At 42.4% G+C, this 27,572-nt stretch overlaps 1 protein-coding gene across 1 annotated transcript in view; it reads right to left on the reverse strand.

Moving 5' to 3' along the window:
* LOC311246438 (EF-hand domain-containing protein 1-like) overlaps positions 1-27,572 on the reverse strand; it is a gene marked incomplete at both ends in the record, with an annotated part of 73,902 nt that overhangs the window by 4,534 nt on the left and 41,796 nt on the right. Inside the window, 2 exons of the mRNA XM_084336593.1 lie at positions 13,391-13,558; positions 17,452-17,665. Of these exons, the coding sequence (XP_084192719.1) occupies positions 13,391-13,558; positions 17,452-17,665 (382 nt within the window). The remainder of the gene's footprint in view (positions 1-13,390; positions 13,559-17,451; positions 17,666-27,572) is intronic.

The following is a 27,572-nucleotide window of genomic DNA, read 5'->3' on the forward strand; positions in this document are numbered from 1 at the left end:
TTGCAATCTCATTCAGGGTCCCGCTGCAGTCCCGGAGGTTGGCTGGATGAATTATGAATGCCATGGCGAAAAAATGAAATATTGATTTAAAAAACGGCTTTTGCCGTTCTTGGCGTTCAACGCATGGCGGGCAAACGCGGCATAAGCCGTTTTTGGCGACCAATGTGTTAACAATTGTGTGTATTGAGCCGTACTGTATTGTACCCATTCTGCAATCTGTTAATAATAATAATAATAACTTTATTTGTATAGCACTTTTCATACAGAGGTTGCAGTTCAAAGTGCTTCACAACAGTAGAAAATACAGGCATAATAAAAGTTTAAAATGATTAAGTTTAAAAATAGTCTAAAAATTATAAAATAGAACGGACATACAACAGTAAAAAATACAGGCATAAGCGAGCATAAAATAAAAAATTTAAATACAAAGAGATAGAGAGGTAGCAAGGTTAAAGTAAAAAGTGTGATAAGATTGTTCAATCAGATGAAAAAGGGCAGAGTTAGGAGAATCAACCTTGGCTAGGCGGTGATGTTCACGATGTACCTAACTGGAATGTTAAACAACTTTGCTAGCATAGGAAAAGATTTAGGTCAAAAGTCATCTTCTCCTCACAACAGGGCATCACTCTAACATCATAGAGCCGACATATGAATTTCATTGGAAGTGTATGAAAGTAGGTAGGGTAAGAATATAGCAAGGTATGGTAAATCACAGTGTTTCACATTAGGATCTAGCATCCCAATATGCTCTCCGTTTACAGTTTGATTCAGTAATAAAAAATAGTCTAAGAATTATAAAATAGAATGGACATCGCATCACGCTGGTTTCAACCGGAAAAAATGTGCCGTAAAGTTTGGTTTCTTACATATCTCGATGTAATTTACCATGAAATATCTACAGCAAGAATTCTGGGTCTCAATGAATCCAAAATGTCAATGTGGTTAGAAGTGGTGGAGAGAATAAAAGCTAGCTTATAATGGTAGTGTCTGGTTAGGTGCGAGGGATAGTGGAGGTACTTCTCAAGGTGGGGTCCGGGAGGGGGGGGGTTCGAGCTGGAGCATATGTGTGTAGGTTTTTTAGATAACAGGTATTAGGGGTATATCTTATATAAGACAACTAACTAAAATGTGATCTCATTGGATGTGCCCTGACAACTAATGCTTGTATATCTTATCGTGTGTTGTCATGTTTGTTTATATGTTTGTTTAAAAAATAATAAAAAAATTAAATACAAAATAGAATGGACATACAACAGGGTATTTAACATACAACAGCACAGTGTTTCACATTAGGATCTAGCATCCCAATAGGCTCTCTATTTACAGTTTGATTCAGTAATACAAATAATACAAATAGTTTAAAATTATTCAGTTTAAAAATAGTCATCTGTAAGAAGTAAAAAGTGTGATAACCGACACATGATTTTTGATAGGCAGTTTATAAAAGTAGGCAGGGTAAGAATAGTGCAGGTAATTTGTGTCAGGATATCCCTGATGTTTCTATAATAATATTTCCCCTTGCCACTAGGTGGTAGCAGATATCCATCTTCAAATATTTGCGTGCATCACCCCACAGTGAAATGCCTGAGCAAAGAGATGTCTTTTAAAGATGTCTAGCGAGTTGGCTTCTCTGATGTTTTGGGGTAGTTTGTTCCACAGTTTTGGGGCATAGTTGATAAAGGCTGCATTACCGATCCTCTTTTGACTGTTTCTGGGAGCCTCTAGTAGTGTTGGCATTGGCAATGTAGCTAGGTCCCTGTCCATTTAGAGCTTTGTATGTAAGGAGAAGGACCTTAAAGTCAATTCTAAATATTACAGGAAGCCAGTGTAAAGCAGCTAAGACTGGACTAATGTGCTCTCCTTTTGGTTCTAGTTAGCAGTCGGGCTGCAGAGTTTTGGATTAGCTGAAGCCTCTCTGTGGTTTTCTTAGGGAGACCTGTGAAAAGTGCATTACAGTAGTCTAACCGGCTAGATATGAATGCATGAATTAGCTTCTCAGCATCGTTCTGATTAATAAATGGTCGTACTTTTGCTATATTTCTGAGATGGAAGAACGATGTTTTCGTCACTTTGCTAATATGAGAATTGAAGTTCAGTTCTGAATCTATGATAACCCAGAGACTAGTGACCTCAGATTTGATCCAAGGGGTTAGTCCTCCCAGGTTCTTTATTAATGTTTCTTTTTTAGTTTTAGAATTTCCTCCCTCTGATGTATGTTTTAAACCAGCCTAGCACATGTTCTGAGAAACCGACATGGTTTTCAAGACGATCGATTAGAATATCGTGATCGATTGTATCAAATGCTGCACTGAGATCTAGCAGGATAAGGATGGAGATCTTATTCTCGTCAGAGTTTAGCCTGAGGTCACTGATTATTTTGGTGAGGGCAGTTTCAGTGCTATGATATTTTCTGAATCCCGACTGAAATTCTTCTAAGATGTTGTTTTCTTCAAGAAAGGAATTTATTTGAACTGAAACTATCTTTTCAAGTACTTTACTAATGAATGGTAGGTTGGATATTGGACGATAATTTGCCATTTCATTACTATCCAAGTTAGGTTTTTTTAGTAATGGCTTTACAACTGCTGTTTTAAAGGCATCTGGGAAAATACCAGTTCTAAGGGAAGTGTTTATGATATCTAGCACAGGGCTTGAAACACTATTAAACACCCGTTTAAAGAAAGCTGTAGGTATAGGGTCAATGTCTGAGGTGGAGGAGTTACATGTGTAACTCTAATCTAATCTAATGTGATGCATGTGAATCTTCTCATGGTTACATTGCGCGGTTTGCTGCAATCAGCTTTATTTCCATCATGAGTAATGCTGGCCCTGATCAAGGTTATTTTGTTGTTAAAGAATAGTGCAAGTTCTTCACACTTAACCGTTGATGACTGAGGAGGTGTAGGGGCAGTGTTGAGTAGTACATTAATAGTGGAAAAAAGGATTCTGGAGTTTCCAGCATTTTCTGTAATGATTTTAGAGAAGTAGTCTTTCCTTGCTAAGCGGATGGTTTTATTATAAGCAGTTAAAGCATCTTTGTATATATCACAGCATATGGTGGTTTTTGTTTTTCTCCATTTTCGCTCCGCTGCACGACATTTCCTTTTTTCTTTGTTGACCGTATTATAGTTCAACCAGGGCGAGGCTCTGGTTTTCTTCTTTTTCGTTTTTAGTGGGGCGACAGAATTTAATATAGATGACAGTGCATCATTGAGATTTTCTACCATTTCATTTAGAGAGCTGTCATGATTGTGTGGTTCATGTAGTCTGATAAGATCAATGAACTTTGATTCAGCCTTGTCGTTTAGGAGCCTCTTTTGAACTATGATTTCTTTTTTTGTTTTAGTAAGGGTTATTTGAGTATCAAAAAATATACAGTGATGGTCGGAGAGAGGTAATTCAGTTATTGAGATATTTTTTATGCTTAGCCCAGTTGTTGTTATAACTAAGTCTAATGTATTCCCAAGCCTGTGAGTTGCATTTGTTATATGCTGTTAGGTCAAAGCTATCCAGTAATTTTTTTGTTCTATAGATTTGGAGTCTGTTTTCTTATTAAAATGGATGTTCAAGTCTCCATTTAGGATCACCTTATCATATCCGGTAACACATAGTGAGATCAGTTCAGAGAGCTCCTGTATAAATATTGGTGAGTGTCTAGGTGGGCGGTATATTGTGACGATAATGGTTGATTCTGTTTTGAGCTCAATGGCAAGATATTCCATCGACATGAACTCGCCTAGTTCTGTGATTCTAAACAAGCGTTTTGAGGAGAAAATTGCTGCAACTCCCCCCCCCTTCTATTTTTTCTGGGTATTTGAAGAAAATTATAGTCTGGTGGACAAGCTTCTATCATTATTGATGTAGCTGTGTCATTATTTAGCCATGTCTCTACTAGGCAGATGCAATCTAAGTTATTTTCTTTAATCAGATCATTTACTAAAAATGTTTTATTATTCAGTGATCTGACATTTAGGAGGGCTAATTTTATTTGTTGGACTTCTTTAGAGGAGGCCTGCTTTGGCTTGACCTTGATGGCCCTGAGGTTAATAGCAGGTAAACGCATTGATGGCGTATAGATTTTACCATGCCATTGGCTGGTTATGATTACCGGTATGTTTTGAGAGATGGCATGGTATTTGTACTATACTGTACTGTACTCTAGTGCTTTTGGGGACATTTGATCAGATGGTGTTATGCTTAATACGCAGTACTATTAAAGGGGAACTATCTTATAAATGGCCTTTTTGAGTGTTTAGCATTGTTTCCTAGCTATGTGAACTTATATTAATATGATCTATGTCTCAAAATTCTCATATTGGCGCATTCTTCCAATTCTCCTCTCACAATATTCACCCTCACTGAACTGAGTCGTTTGAAAATGTGCCTATATGTGATGTCATATAGTCACTGCTGCATGTTAATGTTCAGGCGAACACGACGGTGCACAGTGGTTTAGGAGCCCAGGCTCAAAACAGCTCGAAATCTTGAGGTAGAAAAATGCTGGTTTTGAGGACTTGATTAGAAATACAAAACAATGAATAAAAAAAATATATATATTACAGAGGTGTTCCATAGACTCACAGGAATTGTGTAAAAGTGCCCAAATAGTGAAAGAAATAGTAAAATAGTTCCCCTTTAACTTTACTTAATTTCTAAGATTAGATCATTTAGTTATTTTTAAATGTCTGATCTAAAGATAAACAAAGGGTTTTAAAAGTGTTATATTTATCTTCTCTTATAGTACAAGAGAGAAGCTGAGGAGAATCGACCAGCAACAAAAGCAAAATTTAGTTAAATAAAAAAGAAATATATATATTAGGGCTGTCAGTTTATCGCGTTAATTAGATTAATTAATTACACAGCAAATTATCGCGTTATGAAAATTAACTCAAAATTAATTACAAATATAATTTTTTTTTTTTTAAATAATTTTTTTTTATCTCATTCATTCCATAAGAACGTAGAATACACATTTACAGATTTTCTTTTTAATATGGTTCATTTGCATGTTCTTGGTATCTGATTCTAGGGACATCTATAGATCTCAGGGAATGTATTCCCATGCAGTGTCGGAAATACTGTGTCTGTTACTAGGCTTGCTTAAATTGTAATGAACCAAATGAGAATATCAATTACATTTTTATTTTTATTTTTGACTGTGAATAACACTATGCTCAAATTAACCAGACCTGAAAAATCTAAGCAAATTAATAGATGGAAGATGATTAAACAGAAGGTTTTGTAGATACAGTACTGAATTCTGCCATTCGGACACATGCAATTTGAAATATTATTATAGAATATAGAATATCAGGCATAAAATGGTTATGCGTTTAAAATGCGATTAATTAGATTAATTAATTACAAATCCTGTAATTAATTCAATTATTTTTTTTAATCGCCTGACAGCACTAAATATATATATATATATATATTTTTTTTTACATTTTAAGATTTCACATTTTCCCCCGTGGTATCGAATATCGATACTTTTCAAGGTATCGTATCTAAGTTAGAAATTCCAGTATTGTGACAACACTAGTCTGGAAACAAGTTACTTTTTTCTGATGTGTATCTGACTAACAGAGAAAGGAGGAATGAAGCAGAGGGGAAGATGAGAGGTTTAGAAAGAGAGGATAGAGGGAGAAAGGGAGGGAGAAGAAGAGAGGGGGAGAGAGAAGAGAGAGGGAGGGAGGACTTTGCTCTGTATCGTGGTCAAATAAATATTTGATTAAGGAATATAATATGTCTTTTTGTATTATTTCGGTGTATCAGCAAAATTTATAGATTTTTATGTTAGACATTGAGGGAAATTAAGATGATCAGATCTTTTACAAACTGCCGCTTATCAACTAACCGGTTAATCGGCAGGTGACTTATGTTGCTCAGTAGTTGCTGATGTCTGCTCAGGAGGTTTGAGTGTTTGCTCAGACCGGAAATTTTTTTTAGGGAACATTGGATGAGATGCAGAGGTAGTAATACTGGAGAAGCCACCTTTCCATCAAGAGGAGAGCACTGCTACATCACTGTCACCTGAGGAAGAGAGGAGGAATGGACACAAACATCAGTGCTGATAACGTGATGCCGGTCTGACATAATCCCTATTTATAATTCCACAGAACTTGGAACTGATAGAATGATCATTACCTACTGTATTCAAATCAACATCCATGATGGTCATTTGGCTGGTACACTGTAAAATGGCTGCCGTTGTTAATGTTGTCACCGAAATCAGTGTTGGTTTTGATGCATCATAAAAAAATTAAGGCCCCTATGTGACACTGTTTTTCCATTATTATCCATTATATTTACAATTATATTATAATTTTGTCAATCTAAATCAAATTTTCAACATTTTCTTATGTTTATTGTGTTATATATGGCCCAGACTGGCCCAGCCCAACCCATGGATCCCGACCCGGTTCAGACCCAGGCAGAGAATCAAACCTATAGGCTGCATTATTTAAGCATTACATCACACGCAGGAGTGGTTTGTGACCAATAAACCATGCCTAGGGGTGGTTGTTAGGCCCGAGGCGCAGCCGAGGGTCGTTAGACCCCCCTAGGCATGGTTTATTGGTCACAAATCACGACTGCACGTGGTGTAAAGCTTTTATACAACTGCCAGATTCATCCAACCTTATTTCTATACAATAAACACACATTAATCGAAGATTTATTGAAAAAACCATCCGCCAGAAAAAGTAGTTCCCACAACTCCATGTGGAAGCAGCTTGAAGTGCATCCAACCAAACTAACACATCCAACTGTGTATTATTGGAATGATTGAGAGAAGTTGCCTCATGTGGAAGCAGCTTGAAGTGCATCCAACCAACTAACACATCCAACTGTGTATTATTGGAATGATTGATTGAAAATTTATTAAAACGTTTTCTTTTCCCTATAGGAAAAAAACGTTTTCTTCGCCCTATTTTTTTATTTATTTCTTTTAGCCTAAACTTAACCAGTTGGAAACCAGGGGTACAGTAATAAAATTAGCAATCAACCAATCAATCAATTCAATAGACCATGCTCACTTAAAACAGCGCTGCTTCTCTCTCAGTCTGACTCCCCCGCTGTTGCAGACAGGAGTGTGTGTGTGTGTGTGTGCGTGTGTGTGTGTGTGTGTGTGTCACAGTGTGTGTGTGCGTGTGTGTGTGTGTGTGTGTGTGTGTGTGTGTGTGTGTGTGTGTGTATGTGTGTGTGTGTGTTTGTGGGTACGCCAGCGTCGGACAGTGTGAGAGAGAACGCAGTAGAAAGTAGGAAGGAAGAAATTTAAATCAATCAATTAATCTATCAATCAATCCGCGATTTTTCTTTTGTTCTAGATTGAGTCAAGACCCATCAATTACATCATCCAACATTGTTTAAAATACTAACACATTCCCCTTGACAGAATCGCTTCATATTTAGTCGTTATGGTGCTTTCAACATAACCATTTGTTGTCCGCGATCCTGTTTTCTCCCGGAGTGAGCCGGGGAGGGTTATGTGATTTGGTTGTGGGCGGGTCCTGAGCCCAGGACCGTGGATTGTTGCCAATAAAGACGTGTGAATGGCCAATCAGAATCGAGAAATTTGCATGCCGTTGTATAAGGTGATGTACTAGCCTACATCTCTACATTATCCAAACTAATTCTGATTTAGACAGTCTACTTTTATTTCACAATTACTCGTTTGAATGCATTAGAGACTAGTGCTCGACTAATAAATGACTTTAAATGCCCATCCCCAATGACATTATCTAAATCAAACATTTGTGGCAGCAATCTTATATTGTACATTATATTATACATTGTACCATGTATAAATAAAAGAATATTGTCCCCCCAAAGAAATCTACCGGTAGTATTGAGTTGGACAGAGAGTGAGGGCAGTTTCACACCAGAATGTGTTGGAAATGGCCAGAATCAAAAGTGAAATTGCAGTTATATAGCATACTGGTCATCGCGTCTCGCTCCTGCCATTATGAGATAACTCTCCTAGCACCTACTGTGCTCATGAACAAACAATTTGCACCCATGCACCTGATCAGGCCACGCCCCAGCGTCCTCCTATAAGACGCCAGACATGGTCACACTCTACCTTCCTCTTCTTTTGTTTCCAACATGGACGCTGCAGTGCACTCCATGAACTAGTTGTTATGAAATGCTGAGAGAAATTACACAATGTTGGGTTTTCGCCGGAGATTCACCAGCCCCTGGAATCTTCTCGGCGCATCCTAACAGCGCCTCGGGCCTGTCCTGGGGTTTCCTCGTCTCGTGACAGCGGATCGAGGGATGTCGCGCGACGGCTAGTTGTCGGGCTAGGTCGCGCACAGGTAGGGCCTGCGCTGCCAGGCATTAATGCTAGCATTTGTGATACTGCTCGTTGTCCCGTGAGACAGCCGAGTTGTGTATTGGCGCGAGGGGCAGAATATTTGGGAAAACATGGTCGTCATGACTCTGTTTTGGGTGTTTTCCCAGCTATCCTAGTGCGCGCGGCTAATGCTACAATGCTGGGTCTCCGTTCTTGTTCCCCGCCGAGGGCTGTCTTTACTAAAAAGTCTTCCCTCCTCTTTTTTAACCATTCATGCTGATGGTCAATCGGTGTCTAATGTTGGTAGTTTTGATGGGGGCTTGTTTACAATTTCATGGGTGGATGGGCTGAGGCCTAGGGCTGGTGTGCTTTTTGTGAATCAATGAATTGTGTGCAGGACTGGTGTTTTTCTCTGGTCTGCATCCCCTTAACATTTGTGTGTATGGGCTAGCCCATTCTACAGTGTTAGTGGAGTTTTCGTTCATTTATTCATTTACCCCTTCATGGGTGCACACCACAGTGGAGGTTGCTGCATTCCTACTGGTGAGGCAGTGCTTCATAGTAGTAGTCTTTTGTTGCAGCCACCACTGGTGCTCCGTGCTTGTGAAGCAGGTGGCATCAGTCCTTTGCCTCTGACATGGTGGAACGGTGTCCCGCCCGGCCGACACCATGAGGCGAGTCGGCCCGGCAGGTGGCTGGTGGGCAAGGTTTTGAGGTTATTAGCGTTTGACCTAGCCGCAAGCTATAACCGCAGGGAGGGCTAGGATGCTGTCAACGCTTGTTTACAGACATCTTGGTTGGATCAGTCTCCCCTTGAGGAGGAGACGTTTTTTCCCTCCTCAGGGCTCCCCTCTCCGCAGAGGGACTTTGGTCTTTCCGCAGGAGCGCGGGCGGTATTTGACCTAGGCCCCACACCGCCTCACACCGCGCAGCCAGAGGTGAGGGCGTGGCCTCGCCAGCGGCTGTGGCGAGGCCCTCAACCAGCGGCCATGTTTCCCCCGCCTGAGGTACCCTGGACACAAAGAAAACAGGTGATCGCAAGGCCGACAGCCTTGGCGGCCGAGGGATCGGCTACATTAGATGAGCACGCCCTAAAAAAACGTCGCCGTCTAGCTGTGTCTAGCTCGCTCTCCGGTCACTCCCCCCCCCCCCCCCCCCCCCAACACCAGCGGGATAAGGGCTCTGATTTGTTTGCTTTGGCTGCGGGCCGCGTGCCTTCAATGAAGCGCAAGCGGCCCCACGTTTCGCTTCTCATGGGGACAGGGGCTGACACCCAGTTGCTGGCTAGGCCTGGGTCTGTCCGTGAGAATGTTGTGCCGTCAAGCGGCTCCCACGCCACACGTTCTGCGTCTGTGTTTGGTGAGCCTGGTGTTGTGTCTGTCAATAACAAAGGTCGTCAGCGGGGGAGCTCGAGGCCCTTGGGGTCGCAGCGCGAGTTCCCCCAGCCCCGCCCTCGCCAGGCCGGGTATCACATTAGTGCCTCCCACGGCCAGAAGACCGGCGGTGGTCTGGCAGACACGCATGATTTGGGTGGTAGTAAAATCACTGCAGGGCTACGGTGTGTAGGAACCCACCCTATCGGGCAGTGTGGGGACCTCACGTCTTGCATGTCCAGCTGTAGAACAGTTCCTCAGCAATCCATGCCGGGGAGGTGTTCAGTGGGGGAGCTTTTGTCACCCAGTGTGATGTCAGCGTCCCCCGTATCAAACCGGCCCTTTCTGTCGCGGTCCCCCCTTGGGTGCGATTGCCTCGTTGGTAGTGTCAGGGTGCGGTATCCCAGCTCCACGAGATGCCCTGCTCGCGCGGTTGGCGAGTCCAGGGTTGGCAACGCACAGCGGGTGGGTTCGGGCCGCCTATCTACGGTTTCTGGCAGACCAGCGCCAAGTGGCGGCGGGTGCGCTTGGGATTATCATCACATATGGCTACAGCAGTGCCATACGTCGAGGTGGATGGAGAGAACGCTGAGGTGGGGACTTGTGTTTACACAACCCCACCCGTTTTCAGGTTTGGTACAGACCCCATTGTCGGGGTCAACAGCAGTGACCGCTCTGGCCGACGAGATCCAATCTATGTGGGTGAAGCAAGCCATCGTCGTGGTCCCAGAGGACGCGATGCGTGGCGTTTCGGGGGGGGGGGGGTATCAGAACCATACTGGACCTGTCCCATGGAAGGTTCAGAATGTTGACCGTCTCCCACCTGTTAGACGCTGTCAGGTGGGGGCCTGGTTCTCCTCCATAGATCTGTAGGACAGGGTTTCCGTTAGAAAAAATTGTTGCCGGCCTCAGTGTCCGGTAGATTTCAATCTACCGGTCAAATGAGAGAAATTCCGGTCAGAGTTTATTGAGCTTAAAAACAATTGATAGGCAAAAGAATGACAACAAAACAAAAGAATGACATCATCAAGGCATGTAGATTTATAATATTTTTACTTAAAACTAGGCTACTTTTGCGTATAAAGTCATTATATTCCAAATAAAATAAGTCCCGAGACTCGTGCTGCTGCCGACTTTAAATCAAATAGGTGTCTGTGGGCAGTCGCCCGACATTAATAAACAACAGTCTGTTATAATCACATTTTTATGAGCTAACGAATTCCGTTATATTGGACATTTGTATTAATTATATCAAGCGAAGAACTGAGAAATTTGGCAGAGAGAGACGGCAACATTATCGTGGGTTTGCGTGACGACTCTCTCTCTCTCCACCTCCCAATGACTTATTTGCGAGAGTATGTCGATGCAGAGCAGCAGATTCAGCTGTTATTGGCTCTTTTCTGGGGACCGCACAGCAGCGCCCCCCACCCAACATTGAATTGAAAATGGCTGAATTGGAGTACTGCTGGAGTACTGCATTGTGCTGCTGCTGCTCCGGCTCTGCAGCTTCACAAAAGTTCGCACACCCAGCACCAAGCTCTCGCTGACAACGTCGTTGTCATTATTAGAAGCAACGATGAAACAAATGTAATGATTGTTTCGTTCATCGCATAGGCTATTTAATTTTAGCCTATTTTAATACAATTCAAATAATCAAATTGTGCTTAGACTCAGGGAATTATTTTCACCGGACATTAAGACCGGAGAGATTAAATATGTCGGACTTCAACAGATTTTGCCGGTCAAATACCGGTAATTACCGGCTGACGGAAACGCTGCTGTAGGATGCGTATTCGCATCCCGATCTTCCATCCTAGGGCTTACCTACGCTTCCTTTGCAGGGCTTAGCGTACGAGTACCAGAGGCTGCCGTTCGGCTACTCTCTGGCTCCCCGCATCTTCACCAAGTGCGTGGAGACCACGCTGGAGCCTCTGCGTCGTCGGGGGTTACGAATTGTATTCTGCCCTGGACAACGTTCTGGTCCTTGGCCGGCACTGTGCAATACTCCAATTCAGCCATTGGCAATTCAGCCGTTGGGTGGGGGGGCGCTGTTGAGCGGGCCTGTGACCAGACCTGAAAGCGCCCCTGGCTCTGCAGCTGCATGCTATTCGCAAATCCACTGCTGCAGCCGTCCTCCCGCTGCAGCCGTCGTTATCATAACACTACACACATATCATAATGTTTACAGCAAACTGTAGTTGATCACCAGGTATGTTTTATTAACGTAGAATAATTCATATAAGAAAAACGATAGAGAAATCTCTTACCTTTCTCCACTGGTTAAAAATGCCAGGAACTGAAATTGAAACTTGCTGTGCGCCACGGTGATATGTGTTTATTATGAAATGACAATTGTGTGTTGACACACCCACTGCGCGAAGCCTCCTAAATAACTTTTTCCAGTTTGCACATATCTATTATCTATGACTAATTCTATCTATTTTTAGGGGCAAATGCGATTGAAATAGTCGCGCTGTGGTTACATGACGTCATTGCTATTTTAGAGCTGCTCTACCGGTTACACGGTATAGTCAAAATCCATACCGTAGAGCAAATTCATACCGTTTATACCGTATACCGTTTATACCGTCCACCCCTAGTCCCTGGTTCCCTCTTTTTCGCACTTTGGTGGAGTTGACTGCCTCCCCCCCTTCGTTAGGACCGGCGGGTGGACGGGACTCCCCTCCTCCCTGGTAGTGGGGCTTACGGGCCCTCATGGGGTACACTTGTCAGGTCACACGTCTGCTCTGCCCCATATCTCATAATGGCGCGAGACGCGATGACCAGTATGCTATATAATGAAAGGTTATCCTATAAGCTAGTTATATGAATACTGGCAGAGCGTCTCGCTCTCAGCGCCTGCCCCTGAGGTCCCTTGGTTGGGTTTTCAATGTTAGAAACTTTTTTTTCCGAGGAAGGTAGAGTGTGACCATGTCCGGCGTCTTATAGGAGGACGCTGGGGCGTGGCCTGGTCAGGTACATGGGTGCAAATTGTTTGTTCATGAGCACAGTAGGTGCTAGGAGATAAGAGTTATCTCATAATGGCAGGAGCGAGACGCTCTGCCAGTATTGATATAACTAGGTTATAGGATAACCTTTCGTTTTTATTAGTTTGGTTATGTTTCACGTTGCCAGTTGACACATTTAACCAAACTTTCTCAACAAAACCATGTTGTGATCATGCAGAGTTTTATTGGACATAATCTTGAATCCTAATGAATATGTGAACTAAAGTATAATCTTGTGATCTCCACTTTGGTTTGTACAAATGGTTACTGATACATTTTCCAATTCACTGTCTGTGATACATTTATGCACTACTCTAGGCTATTGTGAACTGAATTATGCATGCATGGTATTAGCTTAGTATCACAACATTGTTGGATATTTTGAAATTACAGCAGCGAAAATAACAACATTGTAATGATGAAAAATCACACATTTCTAAATATACAGTATGGCAATGTCAACAAAAAACTGCCAAATCAGCATGATTAAATGCATGATTTTTCTGATCTTCTCCTGCTTTTGATCCAATTGCTTTCGCACCTCAAACGAACCACTCCAGGGTTTGAGACCAGTTCAAATTTGTAGACCAGGGTGCTTTTGTTTGTTGCAGACATGTGTTTGATTCTGGCATTCACACCAACCCAAAATGAACCACTAAACAAGGCTGGTGTGAAAGCACCATAAGCACCATGTTAACTTAGCTGGTTTTTACCCATTTGGCCCATTCCTGACAGGGCATCTGTAGGCCCCTGGTCTGGCTCCACACTCAGCCTGTGACGCAGGGAGTCCAGGGTGCGCCCGGGGATCTGGTCTGAGATGGATTCCAGGTATTTTAATACATAGTGGTCAGCGTCAGTCAGCACAAACCGGTGGTAGAAAACTAAAGAAAGACAGAATGGGTAAGTCAGTACAAAGCGGTAGTGAAAAACTAAAGGAAGACAGATAACTGGTCAATCAGCACAAAGTGGTAGTGGAAAACTAAAAAGGAAGACAGAGAATGGTTCAGTCAGCACAAAGCGGTAGTGGAAGACTAAAGAAAGAGAGAATGGGTCAGTCAGCACAAAGCGGTATTGGAAAACTAAAAGACAGATAACTGGTCAATCAGCACAAAGCGGATTAAGCGGTAGTGGAAAACTAAAGGACGAGAGAATGGGTCAGTCAGCACAAAGCGGTAGTGGAAGACTAAAGGAAGACAGAGAATGAGTAAAACGAAACGAAACGAAACAACAATTTCCTGTTGGTGGGGAGAAAAAACAACACTGATATAAACTAACAAACAAGCAAAAAAAACAAATCAGAGTAGCGTTAATTATCTTGTTTTCTTGAATAGACCATTTTGCAGAACTCATCAACATTTGGCTGACACTATAGACCTTTTTCAATGGAATTGTGTTGCTTGGGCCCAAGTTTATTTCCCATCACTATGGGAACTGAACAACGCCATCAGTGAGCAACAGACAGGCCATCCAGATGGATTTCTTGTCGTGGCTGGCGATTTCAACCATGCAAACCTTAAGTCTGTATGCCCACAACTTCAACAACATGTTGATTTTCCTACATGGGGAAAAAACACACTGGACCTTGTTTACACAAGACTGCTTTGACACCACAGACTGGGATATGTTTAAGCAGACAGCCACCTATAACCATCACACCAACAACCATGAATATACAGAGACAGTCACTGCCTACATCCCGCTGTGTACCGAACAAATGCAACGGTACGTTAACCACCAACGGAACGCACGTGCAGAACTTTTTTTTGCATGCAGAATTTTATTCAAAACTCCAAGTTCACCCCGGGCCCCTTCCCAAATATAACTTGCGCAAAGGGATGAATTTTCGTTCAGCCCACGCACAACACTGAGAGATTACCTGTAATTTAGCATAGCCTCAGTGTGGCGAATGCACACACACACACACGCACACACACACACTCTCTCTCTATATATATTAGGGCTGTCAGTTTATCGCGTTAATTAGATTAATTAATTACACAGCAAATTATCGCGTTATGAAAATGTACGCAAAATAATAATAATTAAAAAAAATTGATTACAAAAAATCGGATTCATTCGATAAGAACGTAGAATAAACATTTACAGACTTTTTTCTTTTTTTTTTTTTTTACTTTGACCAGTCACCTGGTTCTTTTAGCGTTTATCGCTTTTTCTTCGCATTCATACTTGGTCAAGTTCGACCGACAGATGCAGGCTGAAAGGGTTCAGATGGGGGGGAAAGACACTCTGGGAAAGGCACGGCTTCCGTCCGGGATTCGAACGCGCTCAGCCCCAGATCCGCGCGAGCGCGGTTGTCCACGGCGCTGAAATAGCACTTGCGGTACGTGGTGAGCTACTGGAGCTCCCCTACAGACTTTTTTTTTAAATGGTCCATTTGCATGTTCTTGGATAGGGACATCTATGGATTTCAGGGAATGTATTCCCAGTGTTAGAAATACTGTCTGTTACTAGGCTTGAGTAAATTGTAATGAACCAAATGAGAATATCAATTCAATTTTATTTATATATTTTTTTATCTTTGACTGTGAATAACACCATGCTAAAATTGACCAGACCTGAAAAATCGAAGCAAATTAATAAAGGGAAGATGATTAAACAGAAGGTTTTGTAGATACAGTACTGAATTCTGCCATCCAGATCAGATTGCAACGCCATTTTTTGCTAGACGTTCACAGAAAGGTAGAGAGACTAACTGTGTTCTGTTTTATGGCAATAACATTCAGGTTTATGGGAGCTAATACTGAAAAATAAGAGAAATTAAAAAGTGAATCCAGAAGTCAGATGATTGACAGGGGCTGGTGTGAGCTGGGTAGTGTAGTCTTTCGAAATTCAAACGCCCATCGAAAGCCCTGGGTCTCTTCCTTCAAAAGACTACACTCACTTTTGGCTGCGCCACTTCCTTCCACATGCGTTGTCTATCAAACAAACAAACAAAGGAATTTGCTGGAACATGATGGCGTCACCCTCAAACTGCTGGGACCTTTGAACGGCAAGTTCAATTTAAAAAAGAATAAAGATGGGACAGTAAACAAGACCGGCGGTGGTTATGCGATTAAAATGCGATTAATTAGATGAATTAATTACAAATCCTGTAATTAATTAGATAACTTTTTTTAATCGCCTGACAGCACTAATATATATATATTTTTTTTTTTCAAGTCGATTATTAATTTCAATATAGAATATTCATTGACAGCCCTACTTAACACTTTCAGCGCCAAAGACAAGTTTACTCGTTTTTGGCCGCAATGCGTTGAGTGCCAAAGACGAGTTAACTCGTTTTTAGATATTTTTTTCTTTTATTCAATTTTTTTATTCTATGCAGTGTCATGGACCTCGGTGTTACCATAGGAAATCATTCTGAAATCCCGAGAGTGCAATACCGGCCGCATCCTGCTAGGTGGCAGTATCGCCCACCCTTTGAAACCTTATTTCACACTGTGTCACATCTAATTTCATCCGGGTGGAGAATTTAGACCAAGCAAAGTAAATCGCTTCATCCGACCACTTCGAAACGCGTTCAGCACACTTGAGGCATATCTTGTGCCACTTCATGTCAGGGACCCGATCGACATCAATACTGGAAATCGCGATCAGACAATTGGAATATTCTTTTTGGAATAACCCAGATCAAAGGTAAGGACTATCCGACGTCAATTCCACCTTGATCCTACAATGATTTCATATCGATCCAGGCGATCAACGTATGTAGTATTAAAAACGAATGCCATTACTGACGATCAAAGTATCAAAGCAAATACCTTTGATTTGGAAATAGTAGCGTGTCCAGGCGAGCAACGCGAATGCTTTTAGCAAAATTCACATATCGCTCCATAACAGTTACCAGGAATGAGCCAGGATCACTCTGAAACTATACAATATTCACCACGGTATAATATGCGAACGTATACATGAAAAAAAATAAAAAATTTCACCGCAACGCACAGTGAAAATCCCTATCTCTTATAGCGGTGGCCCATTGAGTACAAGGATAACTAAAACGGCTGCCGCTGAAAGTGTTAACACATTCTGTCAGGGCTGTACAGTGCTACGAGGGCGTAGCATATTGCCCCTAAAAATAGCCTGTGCTAGTAGAAAAAAATATTTGGGGGCACCCTTGCTAGTACTGATTTCAAACCTTTCATTCGTATTTCACTCCTTTTTTTCCAGGAATTTAAACATTGCGAACTAATCTTGTTGGCCGTTTTCTATATCTCTCCTCCCTCTGTCTCTCTTCGTCTGCCCGAGGAGCGGGGCTGGTACTTACACACTCGCGCGACTGACACTCACACATGCACATACGGGTACTTGAGAGGTGCTGTCCGTCCTGAAGCAGAGCAGAGCTCATCATAGCGGAGAGAACGAAACGTTCGAAAAAAGCATGCATAGCGCGACCTGTGTAACATTAAGTTACACTGCTATCTCCTATCTTAACGTTAGCAAGCTAAGCATGCATAGCGCGACGTGTGTAACATTAAGTTACACTGCTATCGTTAGCAAGCTAAGCATGCTTGAAAGAAACTTGAAACTTGCATACCGCGACCCGTGTAACGTTAAGTAACTTGTGTTCCGCGGGGAAAGACCGGTCATCACTGCATATAATCCAAATATCCATTCAGAAACGTTGTATTATGAAATAATTCTGGGATGTCTGACTATTTCCCTATGCCTTGTTTGGTGCAAGTTCAGCTGACACTGTTGACATGCCCACTACGCAAAGCAGTAGGAACGCAGGAACTGAAAGACACCATACCTTCCACAGTGGCTCCGATAGCAAGGTCCGCAGGGGAGTAGAACACAGGGTTGTCCAATCTGCAGCCTGGCTTAGGGACGCTTGTCATCTGCAGGAACTTGCCGCTGATTCTCCCAGAGTTGAGGGTGGGCCTTTCGAAAATGCTGATCGTGTCGTTGGCCAGGTGGTAGGAGAGGATGAAATGACGTCCCTCGTCCTGGGGATTCTGGGAGTCCTGAGACGTCAAGAGATGGACGGGAAGGACATTGGGAAGTTTAAGATGCAGAGGACACACGATTTTGGCGATTGACCTTTTGCAAAAACTAGATTTCAGGCTGACAGCAGGGTAGATCCCAAATTTTCAATTACACCTTTTGACGACGCCCTTAATCTGGTCACATGGTTTGGGCTACCGACTGTTTTTGAAACTTTTAAACATGGTGGTCACTAGATGCCAACCATGCGGTTTAATGAGAATCAAGAGAAAAACGTGATTTTCAAACAATTCTAAATGGTGGAAAATCCACTATTAGAAGATGATGATTTATTTTATTGTAAATGTACATAAACCAATTTAAATTAGTCTGTATATCAGGGTTTCCACTAGAAACGATTAGTGCCAGTCCATGTGTCCGTGAAGATTCCAGTGTTCCAGACAAATGAGATAAATTCTGGTAAAATATTATCGGTGTTTATTGCAATAATATTATACCCGATGCTTTTTTGTGTGATAACATTTTTTTTTCACATACACATGCATATATATACTGCAATGTAAACACATGAATATAAACCTGCAGATTTACTGTAATGTCAACACATGAATATAGATCTGCAGATTTACTGTAATGTAAACCCATGAATATAGAACTGCATATTTTGTCATAATCACAGCACGGGCCGCCCTACTTCACTCCCCCTCCTTTTCCCCTCACGTCCTCCACACGCTCCTCTTCATCCCCCTCTCTATCCACTGCGCACTCCTCATCATCCTCTCTTTCTTCAGTCACCCCTTCCTTCACCCTCATTCACCCGGCTGTATTCCATCCCCCTAATTCACACACGGGCAAGCACCCCACTCTCCCCAGCTGCACCCTATCCTCCCCTGATGAGGGGACTATATCTGCACCTCGACGCTGACCAGAAGCTGTCGTGGTATTAATTACCACTGCCCAGGTACGACGTCTCTGCCACAAGCTCTACTGCTAGATACCCTCCGTGTATTGGCTTACTCTAACCCGTTTCTCTCCTGTGCCCCAAAGGACCGCCATCCCTGTCTGGACGTCACCTGTTCCCGAAGAGGAACACCTATTCTCCCGCTGCCACCCAGCAGCTCCAGCGTCCCTGTCTGGACGTCACCTGTTCCCGAAGAGGAACACCTATTCTCCCGCTGCCACCCAGCAGCTCCAGCGTCCCTGTCTGGACGTCACCTGTTCCCGAAGAGGAACACCTATTCTCCCGCTGCCACCCAGCAGCTCCAGCATCCCTGTCTGGACGTCACCGTTCCCGAAGAGGAACACCTATTCACCCGCTGCCACCCAGCAGCTCCCCCGACAAGCACCAGGACCGCTTGCTCGCTCACTGCCGTGGCAGCCACAGGACAGAACATTAACCCTGTTCTATTTCCCCCCAATTCCTGTGTTGCTCAATTTCCATTAAACACCCTTGAAACCGCTCCTTTCTCTTCTCGTGTATTCAGCAATTGGGCTGTGCTCCAGACTCCAGTTCTCACATATTTACTGTAATGTCAACACATGAATATAGACCTGCATATTTACTGTAATGTCAATACATGAATATAGACCTGCAGATTTACTATAATGTCAACACATTAATATAGACATGCATATTTACTGTAATGTCAACACATGAATATAGACCTGCAGATTTACTGTAATGTCAACACATGAATATAGAACTGCATATTTACTGTAATGTCAACACATGAATATAGACCTGCAGATTTACTGTAATGTAAACACATGAATATAGACCTGCAAATTTACTGTAATGTCAACACATGAATAACATCAAAACCCACCCTCCCCTCCCTCACTCTACATCTGTATATTACTTAGTCCTAACCTAGTTCCTATCCCCTTAACCCCAATGACCTTAACCTAGTTCATATCCCCTTAACCCCATTGACTAACCTGCTAAAGTTAGTCAAACTCACATACATTTCTATTGGGATCATAGATTCATGTAGACGCCCCTCATCCCACAACGTAATGAAGTAAATGAATTAAACACCCCCACTTGTCTTAAAATAACAAAAAACAGTAAAGTGAACCGAACGTTTCTACAGCACATGAAGTAGACATGACCCCCAGGTGTACAAAAAAAATAAATACTGTAGGCTACATATAGAGCACAGGAGTGCGCCACATATACACCATAAGCTATAATCAAACTACTCATGTATTAATATGGTAGTTCGCAGGCACGTTGGAAGGGGGGGGGGGGGTGCGGGGGTGCGGCAGCACGCACCCCCCTAGTGGCAGCTTCAGTTATTGCAAAGAAGTAAAAAAAATATATATATAATTATTTTTTTAATATTTTTATAAAATATTTTTCTAATTTTATATGACAGTATTTATATATTTGTATATTATATACTGTAACTGTATAACTGTAACTGTAATACTGTATATTATAAGTTTATCCTGCTCAAAACACATTTTAATATTGTGTGTATTGAGCCGTATTGTATTGTAGCCATTCTGCAATCTGTTAAATAAAGTTTTCATTCATTCATTACACTGACTGACACTGTACACAATCATACGTGTAAAACCGACAAGATTGCAGCAGAGTAGATTTTCGAGTGACAGGTGAAACAAACACGATCCATGCTATCGGAAGTGGAAAGGCTAATAAAGATGTGTCTTTCGCTCCCCATCTCTGTCGCGCCATCGGAGCGCTCTTTCTCTGCCCTGCGCAGACTGAAAACCTGGCTGCGCAACTCAATAAAACAAGAGAGACTCAACCACATAGCAGTAATGAATGTTCACCATGACATTTTGGATGACATCGATGAGTCCACAAAATAATTAATTTCACGTACGACTGAGCGAAGGTCCACTTTCGGTCGTTCATGAGACTGATGGTTCACCGTTGAATGAATGTGAATTCATTGTTATGAGGTATTCAGCGCCAATATTTCACAGCTGTCAGTTCAAACAAGGACGTCATTCACACTGCAAAGCGAGCAACTATTGGGACTAAAAAAGAGGACACCTGTGTTAAATAGCTATGAAAGTTCGGTCTGCATTAAGATTGATCCACATTAAATGCCTCGAGGTAAGATGATTCTTAGTATTTTTCTTGCCAAATAAGCGTATACGCACAAGCAAGCCAGATAGCTGCATGTCAAATGGCAATAGCCTTTCTTCAAATAAAATAACTTTTAAAGTTTGATGTTCGATTTTATCTGAGCAATGTTTGAGAAATCAAAATCCGCTTTTTGACCCCAGGTGAATAGGCAAATACTTTTTTTTGTTGATTTTGAGATTTTGTTATATTTTGCTTCCTAAACATGTCTTCTATGAAACTAGTGACAATAAAACGTCAATAACACACATTTAGTTGTTTATTTTACTTCATTTTGCCTTATTGCATCCATAAATGTGCACATATTTAATGGGGAAGTGCCTCATTTGCATATATAAACATACAATTCAAATACTTTCGTCTTGTTTACATCAGGCTCCCCCATTTTCAATTCATTGTAACTGTGTATAGTTCTGTTCAGTTCAATAACATCATTATTATTATTCAGTTATCAGGCATGTGTTTAGGTTGTCAATTACTAATGGTTTGATTAGGTATTGTGTTTGTAAATAGGTGTTTAAAAAAAATTTATGGCATTTTACAATACAGAACTTTGAAGGCGTTTTCCCAAAAATGAGTTTTTATGCGTTTTTCTTACACGCAAGGGTAGACATGTACCATTCCATAGCACCTACACACACCATACTTTCCACATTTCTTCCTATATATACCTTGCATCTTTTTACAGAGGGGTTTGTTGATATATCATTCATAGCCTGATTTATAGTACATTTAGACCAAAATACATGGCGAAAATAGATTTTTTTTATGACTGTAGTCAGCATTTCCTGATTCATGGGATGATAAAAAGACATATCCACAATCCCTTCTGTAAAAAGTGCACTGTGTTATGTGTCAACATAATGAAAATGTTTTTTTTTAATCTGGCATCATCCAATGTTGGTATTTATACCCAAACGATATGCAAATTAGTGCATATTTAATGAGGTAATGCCTATTTTGCATATATAAACATAAGATCTCAGAAAACTTGCAATACATCTTTTCTAAGTTGTTATGTACATAACAAACTGGGAAAGTTTCATAGTGATATCTATTCAAATATTTTTTTTGCCTATTCACCTGTGGTGTCTCACCTTAAAATAACCCAAACAGAGTAGATTTTTGGTTTTAGTATATAGCCCAATGCTGTTCTGCAATAGGCTAAAGCAGGGGTTTTCAACCTTTTCTTGACCAGGGACCCTCAAGGTACAGTATTCAGAAGTTCAAGTGAGGTTTGTTTGTTTTTATTTCGCCAGGCTTGAAAAGTTAAAATAAAACAATTATTACGTTGTTCTCGTTTGCCTCACGTCTCACGTCATTTTCAGTTAAAGGGTCAATAGAAATAATTTATTTCAAAGCCATTCTTAACAAAAAATGTTCCTCTCACGGCGTTCTGAAAAAAAAGGAAATCTCAGAAAGGCAGCACCCCCTGCCGATTTAAAGTTCCAACGTGCCTGGTAGTTCGTCACGTGTTGCATGTCTGCAGCGGAGCGCTGTCGAGACACTGCCTGGCAAAGCAATAATTGTTAATTGTTATCCACCCGAGGGCCGTCCACTATTAACCAACCTGAAACATGTTAGCCTTTGTAGTTTAGCCCAACATAACCCACTAGCTTAAAATACGAGCTTGGGACAAACATAGCCCAGCTAGCTTAATACAGTTTCCTGGCCACATGCAGATGGTTCACCTAGTCCAGGGGTCGGCAACCTGCGGCTCCGGAGCCGCATGCGGCTCTTTAGCCAATCAGCTGCGGCTCCCTGGTAAAAAAAAATTAAAAGATATATATATATATTTTTTTTTATCTCTTATTTTGGAGATCGATGTCATACTGTGACACTGAAATGAAAAAATATTTCATCAACTAAAATATTTAGTCAACAAAAATATTTCATCAACTAAAATATACAGTAAGTCACACCCCGCGCCTCTCCCTGCCGTCTGCAAGTGGCTAATCTTGAGTTTCCGACCCCTCAGTAAGCTAACCATGGATAAATCCAAAAAAAGGAAAGTCTGAGGAAAATAGAGGGTTTAATTCAGCGTGGACAGATTAATTTGCTTTCACGACGAACGATGCAGGCTTACAGTATATGCCTGATATGTGGTGAGAAATTTGCGAACAACAAAAGATAAAACATTTATTTGATAGATTTTCCACAAATAAGGGAAGGACTCAAATAGAGCTGCATAGTTCAGGGTTTTATTTAAAAGTAGGTCTACACTGGTAGTCTTTTTTCAAAGTAGACTACTTTTTATTTTATAAATGTTCCACAAATAAGGGAAAGACTCAAATAGAGCTGCATAGTTCAGGGTTTTATTTCAAAGTAGGATACAGATGCCAGTGTTTTTTCTCCTCTTCTGTGTTTTATTTCAAAGTAGGTCTACACATGGTCGTTTTTTTCCAAAGTGGACTACTTTTTATCTTTTGATAGTAAAGGTTGCTGACCCCTGACCTAGTCCTAGCTCAATTTAACAGTCCAAGTGGTCACAAATGGAGGAACTCAGTTGACTTAGTTTGGCTTCAATATAGTGTCTGTTATCCTTCAACTATGAACCATTGTAATTTAAATATAGTTGGCTTGTAGCCTGCATATCAAAATCGCCAGGCTATAACCCGCTAGCTTAAAAGATGAACCTGGGACTAACATAGCCAGGCTAGCTTAATGCAATACAGTTTGCTAGCACACGCACGTGGTTCACCTAGCTTGATTGAACAGTTTGATGGTCATAACATGAAGACTAGCTTAATGCAATAGTTTACTAGCACACGCACGTGGCTCACCTAGTTTAATTGAAGAGTCTGATGGTCATAACATGAAGGAACTCAGTTGACTTAGCTTAACCTCAATGAAGTGTCTGTTATCCATCAACTATGAGCCTTCGTAATTGAAATATAGTTGTCTTGGGACCACTCAACATGAGCTTGTTACATAGCTTAGCATTGCCACAATGAAAGTCCCAGACATGTTCGACAACCATGTTGTTAAAACATCCTCGGTAGCCTCTGGGTCCCCCCGCACCTTATAGCTCTCGGCTTCTGTCCTTTTTGTGGTGGTTTAGTCATATAGTGCAGTGGGCTTGTCATGTTCCGGAGGGCCAGCCAACAGTTCTTGATGGATGGGTTCCTTCAGTGTCCTCTGGTATACCGGCAATTCCCATGTTATTCCGTCTTTCGCAAGACCAAACCCCGGCGAGCCTAGCTTGAATCTTGGCTAGCTCGGCTAGCTTGGTAGCTAGGTTCTGCTGGACGTGTTGTAAAATTTGGTCCTGCTGGCTAGCCTCTCCCGTGAGTGAGACAATCTCTCCGGCGTTGCCCATGGTTTCCGTGTGGAGCACCTCCACCTTCCCATCCAAGGGTTGAATGGCCGCTCCTATCTCAGCTGTTACTGCTAGGCGGTAAGTCCCAAAGTGCTTCTCGAAGAGCTCTGTGAGGAATAACTTGATAGCAGCTATAGGCTAGGACCACTCAGAGTGGTCTCTGGCTTGTTTGGCGGCCGAGGGTGTACCTTGTCGGCCACCGCGGACGCAGCACCACGCTTATCTGTCTGTTTGCTTGCCATGTTTGTCACAAAAATATTATACTGTCGAAATCATCAATTAAAAGAGAAAAAAAAGACTAGTGAGGGCATTAAAAATGTTAGTTTGTAAAAGTTAGGGGAGCAGTTCGAATGTGTGACCTCTACATGACAACGGCCCTGCCCCTCCTTTATACCCGATGTTTAGAACTTATAGTCAATCAAAAAAGTCAGTTACCATTTGTAATAATTAATGTCACATTACCTCCACTCTGTTTGCACTGCAACAGCTCTCTCTCTTTCCAATCAACGGCAGATTTCTTGGGAAAAAGGTGTTTTGGTGCAGCCAGGATGACTTGAGTATTTGGGTCCATGTAGCACAACAGCTAGCCACAACTTAAGTGTGTCAGTCCGTATCAATAGTTTATGAACATTACACAAAGTAGGCAACATGTTGTTGACACAATTTGGAAATGTACAAACTACTGTTTTTATCTTTTAGATAACGCTATGGTAACTGTTAGCTGTATTCCAACACTTACTCAGTCCTCGTTTGTTTTCCTGGTTCACACACACGCATCCAGCTGCATGCAAGGTAAACACACACACATGCCTCAAGGGATTTCCGAAGATGGCTTCTGTTTACGCTATATTTCTGTTTCAGTGGCAAGAACTACCACTTTTAGTGGACGTACATTACTTGGTAACCAAATAAATATAAGAGGGAACTATTTTCACAGGAAATTATGACCGGAGAGATTTAAATATTTCGAACAGATTTATTTAAAAAAAAAAACTGGATTACTGGATAACTGAAACCCTGCTGTATATCCCTTATATATCCCAAAGTCCCCTACACATTAGCATTTCTTCAGAGGTCAGGGGTCAGCGTTGCCTGCAGTGCAGGGCCTCTGGAGCAGTTTTTGGGTTCAGTGCATTGCTCAATGGCGGAGATGGTGGTCACTGTAGATGTAATACCTGGCATCATGCTAGCAACTGAAACATATCCTCCTATTGGTACCGGGGATCGAAACACTGAACTTTCGTTTACTAGGTGGCCTCTCTACCTCTAGGCCACCCTAGGCCACCCTGCCACCCTAACTAATGGGCTATGTCTATATCAGTAAAACTAATGGATCAGATCGATACCTTGTATCAAAGATACTTAAAAGGGGAATTCAAACTTTGTCTCTCTTGTATTTATAGAAAGGTTGCTTTACTACAGAGTAAAATTAGCCCACAAGCCAGCTCTGTGCATATTGTCAGGCCAGAGATATAGCCTATAAACTACTGCACAAGCTCCAGCTTCCTGCTTTACAAAGTGCTACACTGATGAGAAAAAGGGGTGAGCGTCAGACAACACCAATCAAAGGTTGCCACTTCTATAAACAGAGGAGGGGGTGAGAATTTACTTCTGGTTACTCAAGTAACCTGGTGAGAGAGGGTAGGAAGCTGATCGAGAGAGAAGATCGATGTATCAGGAAATTCATATTACCCTCCCATTGTAGTTATTCGAATTTGAATGAGGGTAGAGCTACAACACATACTGTAGCTCTACAAAACTCTGCCAATATTTCTGCACAGGCACATAATTAATCAGTTATTATGCCTAGGGGTGTAAAGGTACACGTATCCGTACCGAACCGTTTCAGTACTGGACCTAAGGTTCAGTACGGCTGTGTACCAAACGTGTGTACCCCCCAACTGCCCACGCCCCCTCATCTCTGGTGCAGCCTGTCTGCCCCCCGCAGCTTGAAGACCCGCTCCTCCCCCCAACACCTGAGACCCCCACAGTATGGCTCTCTGCAGACCAGGTGAGTACACAGCTGAGCAAGTTACACGCAGGCAAGGCTGCAGGTCCTGATGAGGTGAGCCCAAAGGTACTCAAAACCTGTGCTTCTCAGCTGTGTGATGTGCTCCAGCTCATATTCAATATGAGCCTGAGGCTGCAGAGAGTCCCGACACTGTGGAAAACCTCCTGTGTGGTCCCTGTCCCTAAGTGCCCGTGTCCCAGCACGTCCAAGGACTACAGGCCGGTGGCTCTAACCTCTCACATAATGAAGACCATGGAGAGGTTAGTCCTGGAGCAACTCCGCCTGGTGACCAAACCCCACCTAGCCCCGACTGGGGGTAGAGGATGCTGTCATCTACCTGCTGAACCGAGCCTACACTCACCTAGACAAGCCGGGGAGCACTGTGAGAGTCATGTTCTTTGACTTCTCCAGTGCTTTTGATACCATAAGGCCTGGGCTGCTGGGTGAGAAGTTGGAGGCGATGCAGGTAGAGGCCCTCCTGGTGTCCTGGGTTGTGGACTATCTGACGGGCAGACCACAGTACGTGCGCCTACGGAGCTGTGTGTCAGACAGACTGGTCAGCAACACCGGGGCCCCGCAGGGGACAGTCCTCTCTCCCTTCCTCTTCACTGTCTACACCAGTGCTTCTCAAACTTTTTCTGTCAGGCCCCCCTTCGGCGGACCAAAATATTTTGGGCCCCCCCCCCCCCCCCCTCGCCCCAACAAAATAGTCATGAAATGGGCCATGTTTAAATGTATTGAAATAACACCAATATCGTGACCTTTCAAATTGACAACACCTTCCCTCGCGAGAGCCACCTTGCCTCGCTGTGAAACAGCACTGCAGAATGGTCAGCTCCCATCTCCTCACACAGCGCAGAGAACAGGCACGCTTTCAGGGGTCGGGTTTTGATGAAATTTACCACGTTTATAACTTCTGTCAAAACCTCATTCAGCTAAGGGCTAAGCTGTCTTGACGCTGGCGCCTCTCTGTGAATTTACAGTGCATCCATTGCGCGTTTGGCGAGACCCCCTTGATGAGCGCCTGTAGCCCCCTACTTTTCCCTGCCATGGCCTGCGCACCGTCAGAGCAAAAGCCCACACAGTTCTCCCATTTCAGTCCATGTTCTGTCAGGTAACTGTCAATAATTTTGAAGAGCTCATCAGCTGTCGCTCTGTTTTTGACATATTTGCAAAACAGCAGATCTTCACTCAGTGACTGGGAATTTACAAAGCGAACATAGGAAATAAGCAAACAGTCTTTATTGCTGTCAGTCTTTGACAAGGCAACACGCATATCCTCAAGGCTCAACTTGGCCCTATATTTTGTTTTCAGAGCTGTCATGGATGAAAAGCCAGCTTCACACAGATATGTGGTGCTGAATGGTATCAACACCTTAACTGCTGCATCATGAGATACTTGGTACTCAGCACCACACTCTGAAACTAGCTCTCCAGGTGGTATCAGATGAGATTTCAATGAGTTCTTCCAAGAGTTTG

The sequence above is a fragment of the Notolepis coatsorum genome (assembly GCF_963971535.1).
Source record: "Notolepis coatsorum genome assembly, chromosome: 19".
Lineage (NCBI taxonomy): Eukaryota > Metazoa > Chordata > Actinopteri > Aulopiformes > Paralepididae > Notolepis > Notolepis coatsorum.